Here is a 24,181-nt window from a genome sequence, read left to right on the forward strand (position 1 = left end):
GAGAGAGGGAAGGTAAGGATGGAGGGGGAGAGAGAGGGAGGAGGAAGAGGGTGGAGGGGGAGAGAGAGGGAAGGTAAGGATGGAGAGGGAGAGAGCGGGAAGGTAAGGATGGAGGGGGAGAGAGAGGGAAGGTAAGGATGGAGGGAGGAGGAGAGGGAAGGTAAGGATGGAGGGAGGAGGAGAGGGTGGAGGGGGAGAGAGAGGGAGGGTAGGGGTAGGAAGGGGAGAGAGAGATAGTGATGCGGAGGAGAGGGGGAAGAGAGGGAGGGAAAGTTTTAACAAGCTGTAAATATAGGGAGGGGAGAGAGGGAGATGAGGAGAGAGAAAGAGATAGAGGCTTACCTTTCTAGGTACTGTCATGGCGATGGGCTCACACTTCTTGTCATGAAGCTTATATAACCTGGAGAACAGGGTTGGAGTCAGAGAACAGCCACAACAAACACTCTCACATTACCCTGCTCAGCTAAGCCTACGCATTTTTGTATTTATTATGGATCTCCATTCGTTCTTGCCAAGGCAGCAGCTACTCTTCCTGGGGTCCAGCAAAATTAAGGCAGTTATACAATTAATTACAGTATATGAGAATATATCACTATTTTGCCAAAAAAAAGACTGTTATTGTTTCCCTTTCAATAAAATGCATTCAAAACTACTTTCTGCACATTTCTGCTACTTTCTTAGGCGATACAAGTGTTCTTAGGCGATCTCTTGCAAAAGAATGTATGTTTACACCTATGCAGTACATTTAGCAATAATAACAATAAACCTCTACTTTAGTAAAGAAAACTATTATGACAGGTGTGTTGTAATATAAATGAGTAGTGTCCACTGATTAAATGCAGTCTGTCTGCATCGTGAAGAGGGAAAACACAGATATTCACTAAGTTTGTGATGAATGACAGGTTGTTTTTTTTAGGGGTTTAGTGAAGGTGGGTAAATTTTTGACGCTTAGGACAAGGGGAGTATACAGAATGTTAAGACTACACAAGGGGAGTATACAGAATGTTAAGACCACACAAGGGTTAAAATCACATTCTTACTGCTTGCATCAGTTACTTGATGTAGAATAGTTCCATGTAATTGTGGCTCTATGTAGTACGGTTCGCCTCCCATAGTCTGTTCTGGACTTGGGGACTGTAAAGAGACCTCTGATGGCATGTCTTGTGGGGTAGTCATGGGTGTCTGAGCTGTGCACCAGTAGTTCAAACAGACAGCTCGGTGCATTCAACACGTCAATACCACTCACAAATACAAGTAGTGATGAAGTCAATCTCTCCTCCACTTTGAGCCAGGACAGATTGACATGCATATTACTAATGTTAGCTCTCTGTGTACATCCAAGGGCCAGCCGTGCTGCCCTGTTCTGAGCCGTGCTGCCCTGTTCTGAACCAATTGCAATTTTCCTAAGTCCACTTTTTGTGGCACCTGACCACACTACTGAACAGTAGTAGCAGATTGACTTTAGCTTTCCTCCAGGCCTGAGGGAACATACTTTATTGTAGGCTTAGATTGAAGATGTGGCAATATCTTCCACTATTATCCTCAGTCATTTTCCATCCAAGTTGTCAGACCTCGGTGGCTTGTCATTGTTGATATACAACAAAACATGCTCACCTCTTCCACACTCACTTTACAGAATTAAAAATTACAATGCTTGTCTTTCATAATTTGGTCAGATATACTTGGATGTGTAGTGTCAGCGTTTGTTGCTGGCATTTCATGCCTAAATTTGCTAATCTTGACAATGAAAAAAATCATTAAAGTAGTTGGCAATATCAGTGTGTTTTGTGAGGAATGAGCCATCTTATTTAATGAAGGATGGACCTGAGTCTGACTTTTCATTGAAGCTCCAAAGCTTTTTACTATTATTCTTTGTCATTTATTTTTGTTTCATAGTGTAGTTTCTTCTTCTTTTTATTCAGTTTAGTCACATCATTTCTCAATACGTTTGCGCAGCCAGATGTATTTAACATTCCTTTACCTCATCCCTCTCAAACATACCATTTTTCAATTCCTCATCAATCCACTGGGATTTAGCTGTTTTTACAGTAATTGTTTTATTTTATTATTATTTTATTCACCTAGGCAAGTCAGTTAAGAACAAATTATTATTTTCAATGAGGGCCTAGGAACAGTGGGTTAACTGCCTTGTTCAGGGGCAGAACGACAGATTTTTACCTTGTCAGCTCGGATATTCGTTATTGCAATCTTTCGGTTACTAGTCCAATGCCCTTAGCACGAGGCTACGCTGCCGCCCCAATGGGTGTGTAACAGTATAACTTTGGGCCGTCCCCTCGCCCATACCCGGGCGCGAACCAGGGACCCTCTGCACACATCAACAACTGACACCCATGAAGCATCGTTACCCATCGCTCCACAAAAGCCGCGGCCTTTGCAGAGCAAGGGGAACAACTACTTCGAGGTCTCAGAGCAAGTGACGTCACCGACTGAAACGCTATTTAGCGCGAACACCGCTAACTAAGCTAGCCGTTTCACATCGGTTACAGGTGCATGCTTATTAATAACTCGAATAAGAAATGTCATAAATGTATCAAGTGCAGCGTCTGTTGGCTCCTCATTACACACCACAGACCAACAAATATTCTTTACATCAACAACATAGTGTTCACTACAAAACTTCTTACATAAATCCTCTTATACACTATATTAGGCCCAGCCTTTGGAACTTTGGTTCTCTTAGATATGGCTATTATATTGTGATCACTACGTCCGATGGATCTGGATACATCTTGCAAGCTCATTTCTGTAGCATTAGAAAAGATGTGATCAATACATGTTGATGATTTCATTCCTGTGCTGTTTGTAACTACCCTGGTAGGTTGACTGAACAGGGTTGCAGGCACTGGTTACAGTTTGAAGCTTTTTTCTTGAGTGGGCAGCCAGTCCATATTTAAATCACCCAGGAAAATATACCTCTCTGTTGATATCACATACATTATCAAGCATTTCACACATTATCCAGATACTGACTGTTAGCACTTCCTGGTCTATAACAGCTTCCCACACGAATGAGCTTTAGGTGAGACAGATGAACCTGTAGCCATATTACTTCAACCGTATTTAACATGAGATCGTCTCTAAGCTTTACAGGAATGTGGTTCTGAATATAAACAGTAATACCTCCACTTTTGGCATTTCTGTCTTTTCTGTAGATGTTATAACCGTGTATTGCTACCACTGTATCATCAAAGGTATTGTCTAAGTGAGTGTCCGAGATAGAATATGAATGTCATCTAGCAAATGATTGATTTCATGAACCTTGCTTCTTAATTAAGCTACATATGTTAACGTGGGCTATTTTGAGTACTTTTCTTCTGGGATGCTTGATTGTTTTCATTGCTTTGCTGGGAAGCTTATCAGAAGTAGATATTCTCATGTTATTTCTGTTAGTGCAGGGTGAGCTGCACACAGTGGACTTCCTACCTGGGCACACCGCCTCAGTGCTAACAGTATAACTCTGGTTCATAGGCACATGATTACTGCATACAATAGCTGTAGGACCAGCAGAGGCGTTCAGGGCAGTTAGAAGGAAATAAATTAGGTTACTTACATTGTGTCTACCAACGCCCCTGTGATAATATACATTTGCTGAAGAATTATGACAACTCAGCAACACAATGGTAGGGATTATCTAAACTGGGCTTGGGTCATTGATAAGTCATTGTCTCAACTCAGCCTTATAGTGCTGTGAAAGGATCCAGGAACCCAAATGATTTGGGTAGATCCCATCTTCCTTATAAAACTTGCTTTGTTTCCAAAAGTTATCGAAATTGCATTGCATATACAGTGCCTTGCGAAAGTATTCGCCCCCCTTGAATTTTGCGACCTATTGCCACATTTTAGGCTTCAAACATAAAGATATAAAACTGTATTTTTTGTGAAGAATCAACAACAAGTGGGACACAATCATGAAGTGGAACGACATATTTCAAACTTTTTTAACAAATCAAAAACTGAAAAATTGGGCGTGCAAAATTATTCAGCCCCCTTAAGTTAATACTTTGTAGCGCCACCTTTTGCTGCAATTACAGCTGTAAGTCGCTTGGGGTATGTCTCAATCAGTTTTGCACATCGAGAGACTGAAAATTTTTCCCATTCCTCCTTGCAAAACAGCTCGAGCTCAGTGAGGTTGGATGGAGAGCATTTGTGAACAGCAGTTTTCAGTTCTTTCCACAGATTCTCGATTGGATTCAGGTCTGGACTTTGACTTGGCCATTCTAACACCTGGATATGTTTATTTTTGAACCATTCCATTGTAGATTTTGCTTTATGTTTTGGATCATTGTCTTGTTGGAAGACAAACCTCCGTCCCAGTCTCAGGTCTTTTGCAGACTCCATCAGGTTTTCTTCCAGAATGGTCCTGTATTTGGCTCCATCCATCTTCCCATCAATTTTAACCATCTTCCCTGTCCCTGCTGAAGAAAAGCAGGCCCAAACCATGATGCTGCCACCACCATGTTTGACAGTGGAGATGGTGTGTTCAGGGTGATGAGCTGTGTTGCTTTTACGCCAAACACAACGTTTTGCATTGTTGCCAAAAAGTTCAATTTTGGTTTCATCTGACCAGAGCACCTTCTTCCACATGTTTGGTGTGTCTCCCAGGTGGCTTGTGGCAAACTTTAAACGACACTTTTGATGGATATCTTTAAGAAATGGCTTTCTTCTTGCCACTCTTCCATAAAGGCCAGATTTGTGCAATATACGACTGATTGTTGTCCTATGGACAGAGTCTCCCACCTCAGCTGTAGATCTCTGCAGTTCATCCAGAGTGATCATGGGCCTCTTGGCTGCATCTCTGATCAGTCTTCTCCTTGTATGAGCTGAAAGTTTAGAGGGACGGCCAGGTCTTGGTAGATTTGCAGTGGTCTGATACTCCTTCCATTTCAATATTATCGCTTGCACAGTGCTCCTTGGGATGTTTGAAGCTTGGGAAATCTTTTTGTATCCAAATCCGGCTTTAAACTTCTTCACAACAGTATCTCGGACCTGCCTGGTGTGTTCCTTGTTCTTCATGATGCTCTCTGCGCTTTTAACGGACCTCTGAGACTATCACAGTGCAGGTGCATTTATACGGAGACTTGATTACACACAGGTGGATTGTATTTATCATCATTAGTCATTTAGGTCAACATTGGATCATTCAGAGATCCTCACTGAACTTCTGGAGAGAGTTTGCTGCACTGAAAGTAAAGGGGCTGAATAATTTTGCACGCCCAATTTTTCAGTTTTTGATTGTTAAAAAAGTTTTAAATATCCAATAAATGTCGTTCCACTTCATGATTATGTCCCACTTGTTGTTGATTCTTCACAAAAAAATACAGTTTTACATCTTTATGTTTGAAGCCTGAAATGTGGCAAAAGGTCGCAAAGTTCAAGGGGGCCGAATACTTTCGCAAGGCACTGTACCTGTGTGTAATGGCCATCCCTGATTGGGAGTGTGTGTGCGTGTGTGCCTGTGCGTGTGTGTCTGTGCGCAGTTTCCTACCTGGCGATCTCACACTTGCTGACGTCCACCCCTCTTTTAGGCATGAAGCCCATCCCCCTCTGAGGCTCCTTGCTGCTGAAGGTACTGAGGTAGTGGACATAGGGAGGCTCCTCTGTTATCTCAAAGTACCGGATACTACTGTCCCCCTAGATAGGAGGGGAGGAGTGAGTAGAAGAGAGGGGAGGGGAGGTCATAGGAGGAAAGGAGAGGGGAGAAGAAGGGAGGGGAGAGGAGGAAATAAGAGGGAGGGAGAGGAGGGGAAGGGTGGGAAAGAAGAGGGGAGGGGAGGATTTCAAGTAGTAGTATCAAGGTAATGGATAATACTGTTTTACTCTGTGTATGTGTGTGTGTGTGTGTGTGTGTGTGTGTGTGTGTGTGTGTGTGTGTGTGTGTGTGTGTGTGTGTGTGTGTGTGTGTGTGTGTGTGTTTTATACCTTTCCACAGAGGTAAACCATGTTGGTGTCTGGGTCGTAGTAAGGTAACAACACACCGTTACTTGTGTCCAACTCCAGCAGTGCAATAGGCTCCTCAAAACTTGTCTGGTAGGAACAGAGCAAAGAAGGACAAGATGAGAGAAGAGGTACGAGAGGAATTCATTGGGCAGATGTTCACTGTCAGGGTGAATGCATGTGTGTCCATATGTGTCGTGTGTGTGTATTTGTGTGTGCTCTCTGTATTTGTCTGTGTGTGTTACCGGGTCCCACAAGCCCAGCTCTCTCTGACTCATCCTGGTGAAGCCGGTAGTGAACAGGTTTCCGTCTCTGGTAAAGATGGCCCTCATCGGTCGGATCCCGTCGTGTGGAGCCATCCTCTCCTATTGGACCGAACGGACAAGACAGACATCACTAACAGAGTACAGAGCACCCATCAAGGTGGAAAGAGGGCTCATCATGGCTTCTGTGAAAGCACAAGCAGTCCCATTGAGGCCTGCACGATTTGGACTAAATATCTACACTGAACAAAAATATAAACGCAACATGTAAAGTGTTATTTATCTCAATTTTTGTGCTTAAATGTGTTTACATCCCTGTTAGTGCGCATTTCTTCTTTGCCAAGATAATCCATCCACCTGACACTTGTGGCATATCTAGAGGCTGATTAAAAAGCATGATCATTACACAGGTGCACCTTGTACTGGGGACAATAAAAAGGCCACTTTAAAATGTGCAGTTATGTCACACAACACAATGCCACAGATGTCTCAAGTTTTGAGGAAGTGTGCAATTGGCATGCTGAATGCAGGAATGTCCACCAGAACTGTTGCCAGAGAATTGAATGTTTGTTTCTTTACCATAAGCCGCCTCCAACGTCGTTTTAGATCATTTGGCAGTACGTCCAACCGGCCTCACATTGCAGACCACGTGCGAACATGCCAGCTCAGGACCTCCACATCTGGCTTCTTCAACCGACACCAGCCACCCGGACAGCTAATGAAAGCGTGGCTTTGCACAACTGAAAAAGTTCTGCACAAACTGTCAGAGATCATCTCAGGGAAGTTTTTTTGCATGCTCGTCGTCCTCACCGGGGTCTTGACCTGACTGCAGTTTGGCGTCGTAACCGGCTTCAGTGGGCAAATGCTCACCCTCGATGTCTACTGTCACGCTGGAGAAGTGTGGTCTTCATGGATTAACCCGTTTCAATTGTACCGGGCAGATGGTAGACAGCGTAGCGTGTATGGCATTGTGTGGGCGGGAAGTTTGCTGATGTCAACGTTGTGAACAGAGGGCCCCACGGTGGCAGTGGTGTTATGGTATGGGCAGGCAGTCATAAGCTATGGACAATGAACACAATTGCATTTTATCGATGGCAATTTGAATGCACAGAGATACCGTGACGAGATCCTGAGGCCCATTGTTTTACCTTTCATCCGCCGCCATCACCTCATTCAGCATGATAATGCACAGCCCCATGTCACAAGGGTCTGTACGAAATTCCTGGAAGCTGAAAACGTCCCAGTTATTCCATGGCCTGCATACTCACCAGACATGTCACCCAATGAGCATGTTTGGGATGCTCTGGATCGACGTGTACGACAGAAGAGGAGTGGGACAACATTTTAAAGGCCACAACCAACAGCTGATAAACTCCAAGCGAAGGAGATGTGTCGTGTTGCATGAGGCAAATGGTGTTTACACTAAATGCTTGTGTTCCTAGCTCCAACAATGCAGTAATAAGTATGTGGACACCTGTTCATCAAACATCTCATTCCAAAATCATAGGCATTAATATGAAGTTGGTCCCCCCCCTTTGCTGCTATAAAAGCCTCCACTCTTCTGGGAAGGCGTTCCACTAGATATTGGAACATTGCAGCGGGAACTTTCTTCCATTCAGCCACAAGAGCATTAGTGTTGTCGGGCACTGATGTTGGGTGATTAGGCCTGCCTCAAGGTTGGCATTCCAATTCATCCCAAAGGTGTTCGATGGGGTTGAGGTCAGGGCTTTCTGCAGGCCAGTCAAGTTTTTCCACACTGATCTCGACAAACCTTTTCTGTATGGACCTGGCTTTGTGCCTCGGGGCATTGTCATGCTGAAACAAGAAAGAGCCTTCCCCAAACTGTTGCCACAAAGTTGGAAGCACAGAATCGTCTAGAATGTATGCTGTAGCATTAACTGACGTTGCTACCAGAGGCAGTTTGGAACTCGGCAGTGAGTGTTGCAACTGAGGACAGACGATTTTTACGAGCTACACGCTTCAGCACTCGGCGGTCCCGTTCTGTGAGCTTGTGTGGCCTACCACTTTGCGGCTGAGCCGTTGTTGCTCCTAGACATTTCCACTTCACAATAACAACACTTACAGTTGACCGAGGCATCCTACAGCAGGAAAACAAATTGACGAACTGACTTGTAAAGGTGGTATCCTATGACGCGGTGACACGTTGAAAGTCACTGAGCTCTTCGGTAAGGCCATACTACTGAGAATGTTTGTCTATGGAGATTGCAAGGCTGTGTGCTCAATTTTATATACCTGTCAGCAACAGGTGTGGCTGAAATAGCCGAATCCACTAATTTCAAGGGGTGTCCACATATTTTTGTATATACAGTATAGAGTATATACTATACAATCATGTACATACTACCTAAATTGGCCCGACCAACCAGTGCTCCCGCACATTGGCTAACCGGGCTATCTGCATTGTGTCCCACCACCCGCCAACCCCTCTTTTTACGCTTCTACTACTCTCTGTTCATCATATATGCATAGTCACTTTAACAACTCTTTTTTCAAATGTCTTTTTACTGTTGTTTTATTTCTTTACTTACACACACACACACACACACACACACACACACACACACACACACACACACACACACACACACACACACACACACACACACACACACACACACACACACACACACACACAATTCCACTGATCGTTTGCTGTTGCCAGTGTCTTCTGTCTGTGTGGTCCATTGTGTCTTCCATTGTCTTTTGTTTTGTTAATGTCCCCCGGGGTCCTTTTGTCTTGTCGTCATTGTAAATAAGAATCATTCACTTTGAGTACAGAGACTAGGTCTGGGAAACTGTGACCTTTGACCTCTCTGAGACCACCTCTCTTTTATTTTGTCATCTTAATTTCTTCCCCTCCCAGCTCCCCCATTCACCAACTCACCGCGACCACCTCTCTCTTGCGGGGGTCACATACACGGAGGCGTCGGTCTTTACAGGTGGTGCAGAACAGGCTGCCGTTACGGTTCCAGCTGACGTTGTAGATGAGGTCTGGGTGGTCGTCCATGGAGATGAGCGCCTCGCCAGTTCCCACGTTCCAGATTATTATCAGGTTATCACTGCCTGGGGGTAGGGAGGGAGGAGTAGGGTGAGAAAGTGTGTGAGTGAGTGCATGATTGTGTGTGTGTGTGTCTGTGTGTACCTGCAGTGAGTAGTATGTTGCGTGCGGTGGGGTGCCAGGTGACAATGCCGACGCGTTTGGAGTGTCCCTCCAGGACCACGATGGGCTCTGATATGGGCCGGGTCCCCATCTGGTCAGGGATCTGCCACACCTGCAGGGGAACACAATATAACTTTATCAACTACAGGGGAACACAATTTAACTTTATCAACTACAGGGGAACACAATTTAACTTTATCAACTACAGGGGAACGCAATATAACTTTATCAACTACAGGGGAACGCAATATAACTTTATCAACTACAGGGGAACGCAATATAACTTTATCAACTACAGGGGAACGCAATATAACTTTATCAACTACAGGGGAACGCAATATAACTTTATCAACTACAGGGGAACGCAATATAACTTTATCAACTACAGGGGAACGCAATATAACTATCAACTACAGGGGAACACAATATTACTTTATCAACTACAGGGGAACACAATATAACTTTATCAACTACAGGGGAACGCAATATAACTTTATCAACTACAGGGGAACACAAAAAGACGTTACATCTATAGAAGGACACAAAATAATGTTCCACCTAGAGGGGGAAAAGCAACATTACATCTATAGGTCGCACCTCCAACACTTGGTCACGTCATGTTGTGAACTTTCTCAAGCCGTGTAGTGACCAAAAGTCAGGATAAGCCCGGTCATTTTGAACAGAGGCTAACACAGGCTAACACAGGCTAACGGAGGCTAACGGAGGCTAACGGAGGCTAACAGAGGCTAACGGAGGCTAACACAGGCTAACGGAGGCTAACGGAGGCTAACGGAGGCTAACGGAGGCTAACAGAGGCTAACGGAGGCTAACACAGGCTAACGGAGGCTAACGGAGGCTAACGGAGGCTAACACAGGCTAACGGAGGCTAACGGAGGCTAACGGAGGCTAACAGAGGCTAACACAGGCTAACGGAGGCTAACGGAGGCTAACGGAGGCTAACAGAGGCTAACACAGGCTAACGGAGGCTAACGGAGGCTAATGACTGTTTTGCCTGGAAATACAATAACATTGCTAAAGTAGGCAAATATTTAGTTGGAAATAACTTTGCCCTCATTATCATGCCGTCAAATTTACTTCAGACAGATGGCAATGTTGTCATTAGCTGGCAATGTTTGTCAGAAATAGCTGGCTAGGCCTCCCGGGTGGCGCAGTGGTTAAGGGCGCCACCAGAGACTCCTTGTCTCATCGCGCACCAGCGACTCCTGTGGCGGGCCGGGCACAGTGCGCGCTAACCAAGGCTGCCAGGTGCACGGTGTTTCCTCCGACACATTGGTGCGGATGGCTTCCGGGTTGGATGCGCGCTGTGTTAAGAAGCAGTGCGGCATGGTTGGGTTGTGTATCGGAGGACGCATGGCTTTCGACCTTTGCCTCTCCCGAGCCCGTACGGGAGTTGTAGCGATGAGACAAGATAGTAGCTACTAAACAATTGGATACCACGAAATTGGGGGGTGGAAGTTTTTTTTATTTTTTAAAGAAATTTAAAAAAGAAATAGCTGGCTAATGTAAGCCTTGCAGGGAGCACGAACATCCGATTGGTCTCTCCTCAATCATAGCTAGCCAGCTAACGTTGTACTGCATCTAAAGTCAATCTGACAACATTACAATGGCAAAAGGTTTTCCTATAATTATCTGTCTCCTTTAGAAATGTTATTCCAAGCCACAGTAATTCATTTCTGATGAAATATTCATCAGTGCCAAATGACAATGCATTGAATAGAATGCTCATTCGGGCATCAGTCCTAAAACGAATGTTACAAAAAATATTGTGATGAAACGTGCAACCCATGAATAAGAATAAGAACAATGTTACACCTACAGGAGGACACAATGGGTGTGTTCGTAAATTCAATCTGGAGCGCGCGGGGCGTTCGTAAATTCAATCTGGAGCGCGCGGGGCGTTCGTAAATTCAATCTGGAGCGCGCGGGGCGTTCGTAAATTCAATCTGGAGCGCTCGGGGCGTTCGTAAATTCAATCTGGAGCGCTCGGGGCGTTCATAAATTCAATCTGGAGCGCGCTCAGAGTGACCTCTGGGTGTTTGCAAATTCAGAGCATTTGCTCTCGGAGCATTCAGAGCGCACGCTGGACGCTCTGGCCGAGGAGTAGCGTTGATCCGAGCACGACAGTCAAGCACCCAAGCTAACTGGCTAACGTTGGCTAGCTATTTCCAGACACAAATAAGAGAAAACACCTCACTCTGACCATTTTACTCATCCTAGCAGAGCTGGTTAGGCTGTTATCATGTTTTTCAGTGTTGGTGACTGTAACTGTGCTGCTGGCAACAATTGAATTATTATTTTGTTTGCCGACATTTACTGGCACCGGCCGTATTCAACGGGTGTTGAGCGTTTGTAAATTCATCAGTTATTCTGCGCTCCAGGCACAGTTTGATGAGAGTTCTCTGAAATCGGAGTGAATATACGAACTTCTCCCAAAAATACAACGTTACACGCCTAAAGGATGACACATAACAACGTTACACGCCTAAAGGATGACACATAACAACGTTACACGCCTAAAGGATGACACATAACAACGTTACACGCCTAAAGGATGACACATAACAGCGTTACACGCCTAAAGGATGACACATAACGACGTTACACGCCTAAAGGATGACACATAACAACGTTACACGCCTAAAGGATGACACATAACGACGTTACACGCCTAAAGGATGACACATAACAACGTTACACGCCTAAAGGATGACACATAACGACGTTACACGCCTAAAGGATGACACATAACGACGTTACACGCCTAAAGGATGACACATAACAACGTTACACGCCTAAAGGATGACACATAACGACGTTACACGCCTAAAGGATGACACATAACGACGTTACACGCCTAAAGGATGACACATAACGACGTTACACACCTAAAGGATGACACATAACGATGTTACACGCCTAAAGGATGACACATAACGACGTTACACGCCTAAAGGATGACACATAACGACGTTACACGCCTAAAGGATGACACATAACGACGTTACACGCCTAAAGGATGACACATAACGACGTTACACGCCTAAAGGATGACACATAACGACGTTACACGCCTAAAGGATGACACATAACGATGTTACACGCCTAAAGGATGACACATAACAGCGTTACACGCCTAAAGGATGACACATAACGACGTTACACGCCTAAAGCATGACACATAACAACGTTACACGCCTAAAGGATGACACATAACGACGTTACACGCCTAAAGGATGACACATAACAACGTTACACGCATAGAAATAGAATAACTAGAACGGTCTTGGATCCTCTAAGCCTGGCAATTTGACTGGTAGACTCATGGAGATATGCCATATCTATATTTATGTATGAGTTGACTCATGGCAGTGAGGAAGAGGCGGAGCGAAGAGTCAAAATTTGTCCACGCGGGAATGTAGCGAAAAGCAGATCACCTGCCTCTCCGCTATTTGGGACAACGTCTCTCATTGAGATCATCTCGTCATTATATACAGTATCACGGGAACATTTGCAAATGGCTGCTTGGTTTTGTGACACAATAATTTCCATGGTAATGTAGAATATTCCTTTAAATGATGCGGTTCATGCAATGTATTTTTTGTAATGTCAGTTGAGTTCATTCAACAAATTTCAGCACAGATTTTTCTTTTAAACCTTTATTTAACTAAGTCAGTTAAAAACTCATTTTTATTTTCAATGACGGCCTAGGAACAGTGGGTTAAGTGCCTTGTTCAGGGGTAGAACGACAGCTTGGGGATTCGAACTTGCAACCTTTCCGGTTACTAGCCCACCGCTCTAACCGCTAGGCTACGCTGCCGCCCAAGATTGACTTCCTGCTTTTACTCTCGGCTGAAGGTAACAAAGGGGAGAATCTCAATTGAATTTTCCTCACGTCTTCTCTCCTCCTTTCTCACCTCCCTCTCAAAACCCATTGGATGAGAGGTCTCGTCTTCACCTTAGTCATCTTCAACCATAGAGATAGATAGAGGACTCATTGTTATATCTGTGCCATAATAGTGTCTGTGACAGCATGGGCCGTGCCATTTAGGCTATAACCCATAGGAATCCCATCCCAGTTGACTACTTTAATAATATAATATGATGATATATGCCATGGTGGAAGTCCTCAATGGCACTGCCCATGCTATAACGGTCTTCTGGCCACTAGAGGCCTCTATCATTCTCTAGATCTTCAACCAACTGTAGCTTTTACTTCCTGCTATGCTCCTATGGGTACACCCAAACATGGCCGCCAGTCCACCCATTATGCCATCATTAACTTGAATGGAGACACCCATTCTATTGTTACAGCTACTCAGGGACACAATACAATGTTATACATACAGGGGGACACATAATAATGTTACACCTACACAGGGACACAATACAATGTTATACATACAGGGGGACACATAAAAATGTTACGCCTACACAGGGACACAATACAATGTTACAGCTACAGGGGGACACATAATAATGTTACACCTACACAGGGACACAATACAATGTTACAGCTACAGGGGGACACATAATAATGTTACACCTACACAGGGACACAATACAATGTTAAAGCTACAGGGGGACACATAATAATGTTACACCTACACGGTGACACAATACAATGTTACAGCTACACAGGGACACCATACAATGTTACACTTACAGGGGGATACATAATAATGTTACACCTACAGGGGGACACAATACAATGTTACACCTACAGGGGGACACAATACAATGTTACACCTACATGGTGACACAATACAATGTTACACCTACATGGTGACACATAATAATGTTACAGCTACACAGGGACACAATACAATGTTATACATACAGGGGGACACATAATAATGTTACACCTACATGGTGACACAATACAATGTTAAAGCTACAGGAGAACACATAATAATGTTACAGCTACAGGGGGACACATAATAATGTTACACCTGCACAGGGACACAATACAATGTTATACATACAGGGGGACACATAATAATGTTACACCTACATGGTGACACAATACAATGTTATACATACAGGGGGACACGTAATAATGTTACACCTACATGGTGACACAATACAATGTTACACCTACACAAGGACACAATACAATGTTATACATACAGGGGACACATAATAATGTTACAGCTACACAGGGACACAATACAATGTTATACATACAGGGGGACACATAATAATGTTACACCTACACAGGGACACAATACAATGTTAAAGCTACAGGGGGACACATAATAATGTTACACCTACATGGTGACACAATACAATGTTACACCTACAGGGGGACACATAATAATGTTACACCTACACAGGGACACAATACAATGTTACAGCTACAGGGGGACACAATACAATGTTACACTTACAGGGGGACACATAATAATGTTACACCTACAGGGGGACACAATACAATGTTACACCTACAGGGGGACACATAATAATGTTACACCTACATGGTGACACAATACAATGTTATACATACAGGGGGACACATAATAATGTTACACCTACATGGTGACACAATACAATGTTATACATACAGGGGGACACATAATAATGTTACACCTACATGGTGACACAATACAATGTTATACATACAGGGGGACACATAATAATGTTACACCTACATGGTGACACAATACAATGTTACACCTACACAAGGACACAATACAATGTTATACATACAGGGGACACATAATAATGTTACAGCTACACAGGGACACAATACAATGTTATACATACAGGGGGACACATAATAATGTTACACCTACACAGGGACACAATACAATGTTAAAGCTACAGGGGGACACATAATAATGTTACACCTACATGGTGACACAATACAATGTTACACCTACAGGGGGACACATAATAATGTTACACCTACACAGGGACACAATACAATGTTACAGCTACAGGGGGACACAATACAATGTTACACTTACAGGGGGACACATAATAATGTTACACCTACAGGGGGACACAATACAATGTTACACCTACAGGGGGACACATAATAATGTTACACCTACATGGTGACACAATACAATGTTATACATACAGGGGGACACATAATAATGTTACACCTACATGGTGACACAATACAATGTTATACATACAGGGGGACACATAATAATGTTACACCTACATGGTGACACAATACAATGTTATACATACAGGGGGACACATAATAATGTTACACCTACATGGTGACACAATACAATGTTACACCTACACAGGGACACAATACAATGTTACAGCTACAGGGGGACACAATACAATGTTACAGCTACAGGGGGACACATAATAATGTTACACCTACACAGGGACACAATACAATGTTATACATACAGGGGGACACATAATAATGTTACACCTACACAGGGACACAATATAATGTTACACCTACAGGGGGACACATAATAATGTTACACCTACACAGGGACACAATACAATGTTACAGCTACAGGGGGACACATAATAATGTTACACCTGCACAGGGACACAATACAATGTTATACATACAGGGGGACACATAATAATGTTACACCTACATGGTGACACAATACAATGTTATACATACAGGGGGACACATAATAATGTTACACTTACATGGTGACACAATACAATGTTATACATACAGGGGGACACGTAATAATGTTACACCTACACAGGGACACAATACAATGTTATACATACAGGGGGACACGTAATAATGTTACAGCTACACAGGGACACAATACAATGTTATACATACAGGGGGACACATAATAATGTTACACCTACACAGGGACACAATACAATGTTACACCTACACAGGGACACAATACAATGTTACAGCTACAGGGGGACACATAATAATGTTACACCTACACAGGGACACAATACAATGTTATACATACAGGGGGACACATAATAATGTTACACCTACACAGGGACACAATATAATGTTACACCTACAGGGCGACACATAATAATGTTACACTTACATGGTGACACAATACAATGTTATACATACAGGGGGACACAATACAATGTTACACCTACACAGGGACACAATACAATGTTACACCTACACAGGGACACAATACAATGTTACACCTACACAGGGACACAATACAATGTTATACATACAGGGGGACACATAATAATGTTACACCTACACAGGGACACATAATAATGTTACGCCTACACAGGGACACAATACAATGTTACGCCTACAGGGGGACACATAATAATGTTACACCTACAGGGGGACACATTAATGTTACACCTGCACAGGGACACAATACAATGTTATACATACAGGGGGACACATAATATTGTTTCACCTACACAGGGACACAATACAATGTTATACATACAGGGGGACAAATAATAATGTTACACCTACACAGGGACACAATACAATGTTAAAGCTACAGGGGGACATATAATATTGTTTCACCTACAGGGGACACAATACAATGTTACGCCTACATGGTGACACAATACAATGTTACAGCTACACAAGGACACAATACAATGTTATACATACAGGGGGACACATAATAATGTTACACCTGCACAGGGACACAATACAATGTTATACATACAGGGGGACACATAATAATGTTACACCTACATGGTGGTACAATACAATAATACAGCTACAGGGGGACACAATACAATGTTACAGCTACAGGGGGACACATAATAATGTTACACCTACACAGGGACACAATACAATGTTATACATACAGGGGGACACATAATAATGTTACACCTACACAGGGACACAATATAATGTTACACCTACAGGGGGACACATAATAATGTTACACCTGCACAGGGACACAATACAATGTTATACATACAGGGGGACACATAATAATGTTACACTTACATGGTGACACAATACAATGTTATACATACAGGAGGACACGTAATAATGTTACACCTACACAGGGACACAATACAATGTTATACATACAGGGGGACACAATACAATGTTACAGCTACACAAGGACACAATACAATGTTATACATACAGGGGACACATAATAATGTTACAGCTACACAGGGACACAATACAACGTTACGCCTACACAGGGACACAATACAATGTTACAGCTACAGGGGGACACATAATAATGTTACACCTACACAGGGACACAATACAATGTTATACATACAGGGGGACACATAATAATGTTACACCTACACAGGGACACAATATAATGTTACACCTACAGGGGGACACATGATAATGTTACACCTACATGGTTACACAATACAATGTTACAGCTACACAAGGACACAATACAATGTTATACATACAGGGGGACACATAATAATGTTTCACCTACAGGGGGACACAATACAATGTTACACCTACTGGGGGACACATAATAATGTTACACCTACATGGTGACACAATACAATGTTATACATACAGGGGGACACATAATAATGTTACACCTACATGGTGACACAATACAATGTTATACATACAGGGGGACACATAATAATGTTACACCTACACAGGGACACAATACAATGTTATACATACAGGGGGACACATAATAATGTTACACCTACACAGGGACACAATACAATGTTATACATACAGGGGGACACAATACAATGTTACACCTACACAGGGACACAATACAATGTTACACCTACACAGGGACACAATACAATGTTACACCTACACAGGGACACAATACAATGTTATACATACAGGGGGACACATAATAATGTTACACCTACACAGGGACACATAATAATGTTACGCCTACACAGGGACACAATACAATGTTACACCTACAGGGGGACACATAATAATGTTACACCTACAGGGGGACACATTAATGTTACACCTGCACAGGGACACAATACAATGTTATACATACAGGGGGACACATAATATTGTTTCACCTACACAGGGACACAATACAATGTTAAAGCTACAGGGGGACATATAATATTGTTTCACCTACAGGGGACACAATACAATGTTACGCCTACATGGTGACACAATACAATGTTACAGCTACACAAGGACACAATACAATGTTATACATACAGGGGGACACATAATAATGTTACACCTGCACAGGGACACAATATAATGTTATAAATACAGGGGGACACATAATAATGTTACACCTACATGCTGGTACAATACAATGTTACAGCTACACAAGGCCACAATACAATGTTATACATACAGGGGGACACATAATAATGTTACACCTACATGGTGACACAATACAATGTTACACCTACATGGTGACACAATACAATGTTACACCTACATGGTGACACAATACAATGTTACACCTACATGGTGACACAATACAATGTTACACCTACATGGTGACACAATACAATGTTATACATACAGGGGGACACAATACAACGTTACACCTGCAGGGGGACACATAATACCGTTACACATTGGGACACAAAGAACATTGCTATGACCTAATTCCAGTACTATATCTTAGAGAACATTTTTCCATACTAATTCAATTAAATGTGCTACTCCAACCACCCCCCCCCCACCAATTTTTGGTGTGTGTGTGTGTTTTCAAACTCAAGCACACACTCTCTCCCCCCTTCACACACACATAATCACACTCTAATGATAGCCAAGTTAGCTGGCCCAGTAAGCCATGTCTTTTTGTCTGTGAAATCCAAAGGATGACATTACAGCTAAGGCCTTCTTCTCTGGTCACAATGTCAAGCCTGGACAGCTGCTATCTACAGTGGGGAGAACAAGTATTTGATAACCTGCTAAATCGGCAGTGTTTCCTACTTACAAAGCATGTAGAGGTCTGTCATTTTTATCATAGGTACACTTCAACTGTGAGAGACGGAATCTAAAACAAAAATCCAGAAAATCACATTGTATGACTTTTAAGTAATTAACTTGCATTTTATTGCATGACATAAGTATTTGATCACCTACCAACCAGTAAGAATTCAGGCTCTCACAGACCTGTTAGTTTTTCTTTAAGAAGCCCTCCTGTTCTCCACTCATTACCTGTATTAACTGCACCTGTTTGAACTCGTTACCTGTATAAAAGACACCTGTCCACATACTCAATCAAACAGACTCCAACCTCTCCACAATGGCCAAGATCAGAGAGCTGTGTCAGGACATCAGGGTTAAATTGTAGACCTGTACAAGGCTGGGATGGGCTACAGGACAATAGGCAAGCAGCTTGGTGAGAAGGCAACAACTGTTGGCGCAATTATTAGAAAATGGAAGAAGTTCAAGATGACGGTCAATCACCCTCAGTCTGAGGCTCCATGCAAGATCTCACCTCGTGGGGCATCAATGATCATGAGGAAGGTGAGGGATCAGCCCATAACTACACGGCAGGACCTGGTCAATGACCTGAAGAGAGCTGGGACCAACCGATCGGCCGACCGACCATGCTCTATCCCATTTCCAGAACACACAAAGGCATCAGTGTAGTAACACATGGCATCATAAACAGCTAGTGCTGTACATCATTAGTTCACACAAGCAGCCATTACAAGACAGAACCTCTGGTTTGAATCCTACTGACTGTATCACCATATGATATCTACTCCTTTAGCTTGAAATCACTGTAATATATACTATATGTGTTCTTTATCACAAAATCCCTTGTTTCCATCAACACGTTCCCTCTTTGATAAAACCAGAACGCAAGAAACACACACACACACACACACACTTGTCCTTGTGCTGCCCTTGTGATGCAAGGTCTTGGTGGACTGTAGCACTAGGTCTGATAAACCACATTCCTTGCAAACACACACACACACACACACACACACACACACATACATACACACACACACACACACACACACACACACACACACACACACACACACACACACACACACACATACACACACAGCTTTGATATCTCATCCCTGCTCATCCTGAGAGGCTCTGTCATCTGATTGGTGGATGAGGCAGAGGGGTATTCAGGGGAGCTGTGTTAACACATGTTTATAAATACCAACCAGCCGTTACCCCAACAACCCAAACCCCCCGACCGCCCGCCCACCCCTTCCCTCCACCTAACACGCCGTCCCCCTAACACCACCCACCTTTCTATTTTCCCACACACACCAAACCTGAGTCCTCAGCCCTTGTTATAAGTGAGGCGTTTAGGCAGGACACCGAGGCTAACATCCCACACTACATTACTATAGTACTCCTCATGGGATCATTACTGACCACGGAGAGTCAGGACCTTTGGTTTAACAGATCATTAGATGAACAGCAGACCAGGGACAGTTCTTAAAAACACTGACAGTTGATACATTATAATGTTTTCCTATGATATAACACACACACAGGCTGCCAGCCTTACCATGGCTGTGGTGTCCTCTGAGCAGGATGCCAGGATGTTGTCGTTGTGAGGGCACCAGTCGATGTCCAAGACAGGCCCAGTATGGCCAGTCACCAACGGGTGGTTCTTATCCAGACGACCCATCTACATCACATAGGACAGGACAGACAGGCAGACAGCATCACATTACACTGCAATATACACAGTGTAGACTCTAGTTAGAAAAACTCTATTTTAGCAACAGCAATACAAATGTAGAAGTTATGCCCCACATCTTAGGAGATAGCTATAACAATACAAATGTAGAAGTTATGCCCCACATCTTAGGAGATAGCTATAACAATACAAATGTAGAAGTTATGCCCCACATCTTAGGAGATAGCTATAACAATACAAATGTAGAAGTTATGCACCACATCTTAGGAGATAGCTATAACAATACAAATGTAGAAGTTATGCACCACATCTTAGGAGATAGCTATATAATAATGATGTGATTCCTGAGCTGTTTAACATCTGATCATCTGCACAGTGGGACCGACAATAAAGACTGAACTCAAACCATAACTACACAACGCATCATACACCATTTCACATACTACACTTCTTTCTTTTAGCCATGCCTGAAACACACACCAGGAACATGTGCATTCCTGACCAATGATGTCACTTCCTGTGCTATTTCACCACGTCCTGTTCCGTTAATTTGAACAACGCGTCTCTCAACCCCGTCACACATATACCCACGCACGTACACACGCACACGCACATACATACACACACACACATCCTACCACCCTGAGGTGTGTATTTATAGCAGCCTGATGAGGTGTTGAAAGGGGAGTTTTTCTTTTGGCTCGAATCCTGCACAGGATGGATGGAGAGCAGCACAGATATATATAGACTGACTCTCCAGCCCTCTAATGTACAGTGGGGTCTGAAATGATTGGCACTCTTGATAAAGATTAGCAAAACAGACTGTATAAAATAATACAGATACTGAATTATATTGTATCCTCAACAAAATGGGGAAATTATATTATTTTATACCAATACCATTTCCCAGAGAAAGATATTTTGTTTAACAAGTAATCATTTCGACGCCAAACCCACCACTAGTGTGCGTGGCCAAAGGGCTCTATTTTCATGTCATCTGACCAAAGCACTGGTTCAAATCCAAGTACCAACGCCGCTTAGTAAACTCAAGGCGTTTATGTTTGTTGGATGACATGGAAATAGAGCTCTTTGGCCAGTGGTGAGTTTGGCGTCGAAATGAGAATGCATGAGCAGAAAATAACCTCAAACCTACTGTAAAATATGTTGGTGGATCTATGACGTTATGGTCAAGGACATCACGAACTTGACCCAGTGGCAGGACATTTTAGCCAAAAACCTGGTGGCCTCTACCAGGAGGCTGGAACTTGGCCACAAGTGGATCTTCCAGCAAGACAATAACCCCAAGCACACATCAAAATCCACAAAGAAATGGTTAACTGGACACAAAATCATCATTTTGTAATGGCCATCTCAGTCTCTGGACTTGAAACCTATTGAAAACCTGTGGTTTGAAGTGAAGAGTGTAGAACACAAGTGCAGACGAAGGATATCAAGGATCTGGATGGATTCTGTATGGACAAATGGTCTAAGATCCCTCCCAATGGGTTCTCCAACTCATAAAACATTTTAGGAAAAAGCCCAGTGCCTTGATCCTCACAAGGTGATGCGTTGAAAGGTATTGAAAACAGGGGTGTCAAAAATGATCAACCCTAGCTTTTTGAGAAGAGAAAAAATATTACTTGTAAAACCAACTCTTTCTCTGAGCAATTGTATTAGTATAATACAACTTTTTTTTAAAGTAAAATACAATATAGCTCAGTATTTTTATTTATTTTATAGTCATTTTCTCTCATCTTTGTTAAGGGATTCAGACTCCACAGTATAACCATGTCTCTCCCGCTCTCCCACTCCTCTTCCCTCTGTCTGTCCAGCCCTCTAATATACAGTATAACCATGTCTCTCCCACTCCTCTTCCCTCTGTCTGTCCAGCCCTCTAATATACAGTATAACCATGTCTCTCCCACTCCTCTTCCCTCTGTCTGTCCAGCCCTCTAATATACAGTATAACCATGTCTCCCCCTCTCTCCCACTCCTCTTCCCTCCGTCTGTCCCGCCCTCTAATATACAGTATAACCATGTCTCCTCCTCTCTCCCACTCCTCTTCCCTCTGTCTGTCCAGCCCTCTAATATACAGTATAACCATGTCTCTCCCACTCCTCTTCCCTCTGTCTGTCCAGCCCTCTAATATACAGTATAACCATGTCTCTCCCACTCCTCTTCCCTCTGTCTGTCCAGCCCTCTAATATACAGTATAACCATGTCTCTCTCTCTCCCACTCCTCTTCCCTCTGTCTGTCCAGCCCTCTAATATACAGTATAACCATGTCTCTCCCTCTCCGCTTCCCTCTGTCTGTCCAGCCCTCTAATATACAGTATAACCATGTCTCTCCCACTCCTCTTCCCTCTGTCTGTCCAGCCCTCTAATATACAGTATAACCATGTCTCTCCCACTCCTCTTCCCTCTGTCTGTCCAGCCCTCTAATATACAGTATAACCATGTCTCTCCCACTCCTCTTCCCTCTGTCTGTCCAGCCCTCTAATATACAGTATAACCATGTCTCTCCCTCTCTCCCACTCCTCTTCCCTCTGTCTGTCCAGCCCTCTAATATACAGTATAACCATGTCTCCTCCTCTCTCCCACTCCTCTTCCCTCTGTCTGTCCAGCCCTCTAATATACAGTATAACCATGTCTCTCCCACTCCTCTTCCCTCTGTCTGTCCAGCCCTCTAATATAGAGTATAACCATGTCTCTCCCACTCCTCTTCCCTCCGTCTGTCCAGCCCTCTAATATACAGTATAACCATGTCTCTCCCACTCCTCTTCCCTCTGTCTGTCCAGCCCTCTAATATAGAGTATAACCATGTCTCTCCCACTCCTCTTCCCTCTGTCTGTCCAGCCCTCTAATATACAGTATAACCATGTCTCTCCCACTGCTCTTCCCTCTGTCTGTCCCGCCCTCTAATATACAGTATAACCATGTCTCTCCCACTCCTCTTCCCTCTGTCTGTCCAGCCCTCTAATATACAGTATAACCATGTCTCTCCCACTCCTCTTCCCTCTGTCTGTCCAGCCCTCTAATATACAGTATAACCATGTCTCTCTCTCTCTCCCACTCCTCTTCCCTCTGTCTGTCCAGCCCTCTAATATACAGTATAACCATGTCTCTCCCACTCCTCTTCCCTCTGTCTGTCCAGCCCTCTAATATACAGTATAACCATGTCTCTCTCTCTCTCCCACTCCTCTTCCCTCTGTCTGTCCCGCCCTCTAATATACAGTATA

The 24,181-nt window shown here is 43.4% G+C and overlaps 1 protein-coding gene across 2 annotated transcripts in view; it reads right to left on the bottom strand.

Moving 5' to 3' along the window:
- LOC135544063 (coronin-6-like) overlaps positions 1-24,181 on the bottom strand; it is a 44,388-nt gene that overhangs the window by 6,691 nt on the left and 13,516 nt on the right. For both annotated transcript variants that reach the window (XM_064971430.1, XM_064971429.1), the window contains exons 3-9: positions 20,808-20,930; positions 9,382-9,511; positions 9,124-9,302; positions 6,201-6,320; positions 5,941-6,045; positions 5,507-5,652; positions 343-400 (exon numbers count right to left, since the gene is read on the bottom strand). In XM_064971430.1, the coding sequence (XP_064827502.1) occupies positions 343-400; positions 5,507-5,652; positions 5,941-6,045; positions 6,201-6,320; positions 9,124-9,302; positions 9,382-9,511; positions 20,808-20,930 (861 nt within the window). The remainder of the gene's footprint in view (positions 1-342; positions 401-5,506; positions 5,653-5,940; positions 6,046-6,200; positions 6,321-9,123; positions 9,303-9,381; positions 9,512-20,807; positions 20,931-24,181) is intronic.

The sequence above is a fragment of the Oncorhynchus masou genome, chromosome 8 (assembly GCF_036934945.1).
Source record: "Oncorhynchus masou masou isolate Uvic2021 chromosome 8, UVic_Omas_1.1, whole genome shotgun sequence".
Classification (NCBI taxonomy): Eukaryota; Metazoa; Chordata; class Actinopteri; order Salmoniformes; family Salmonidae; genus Oncorhynchus; species Oncorhynchus masou.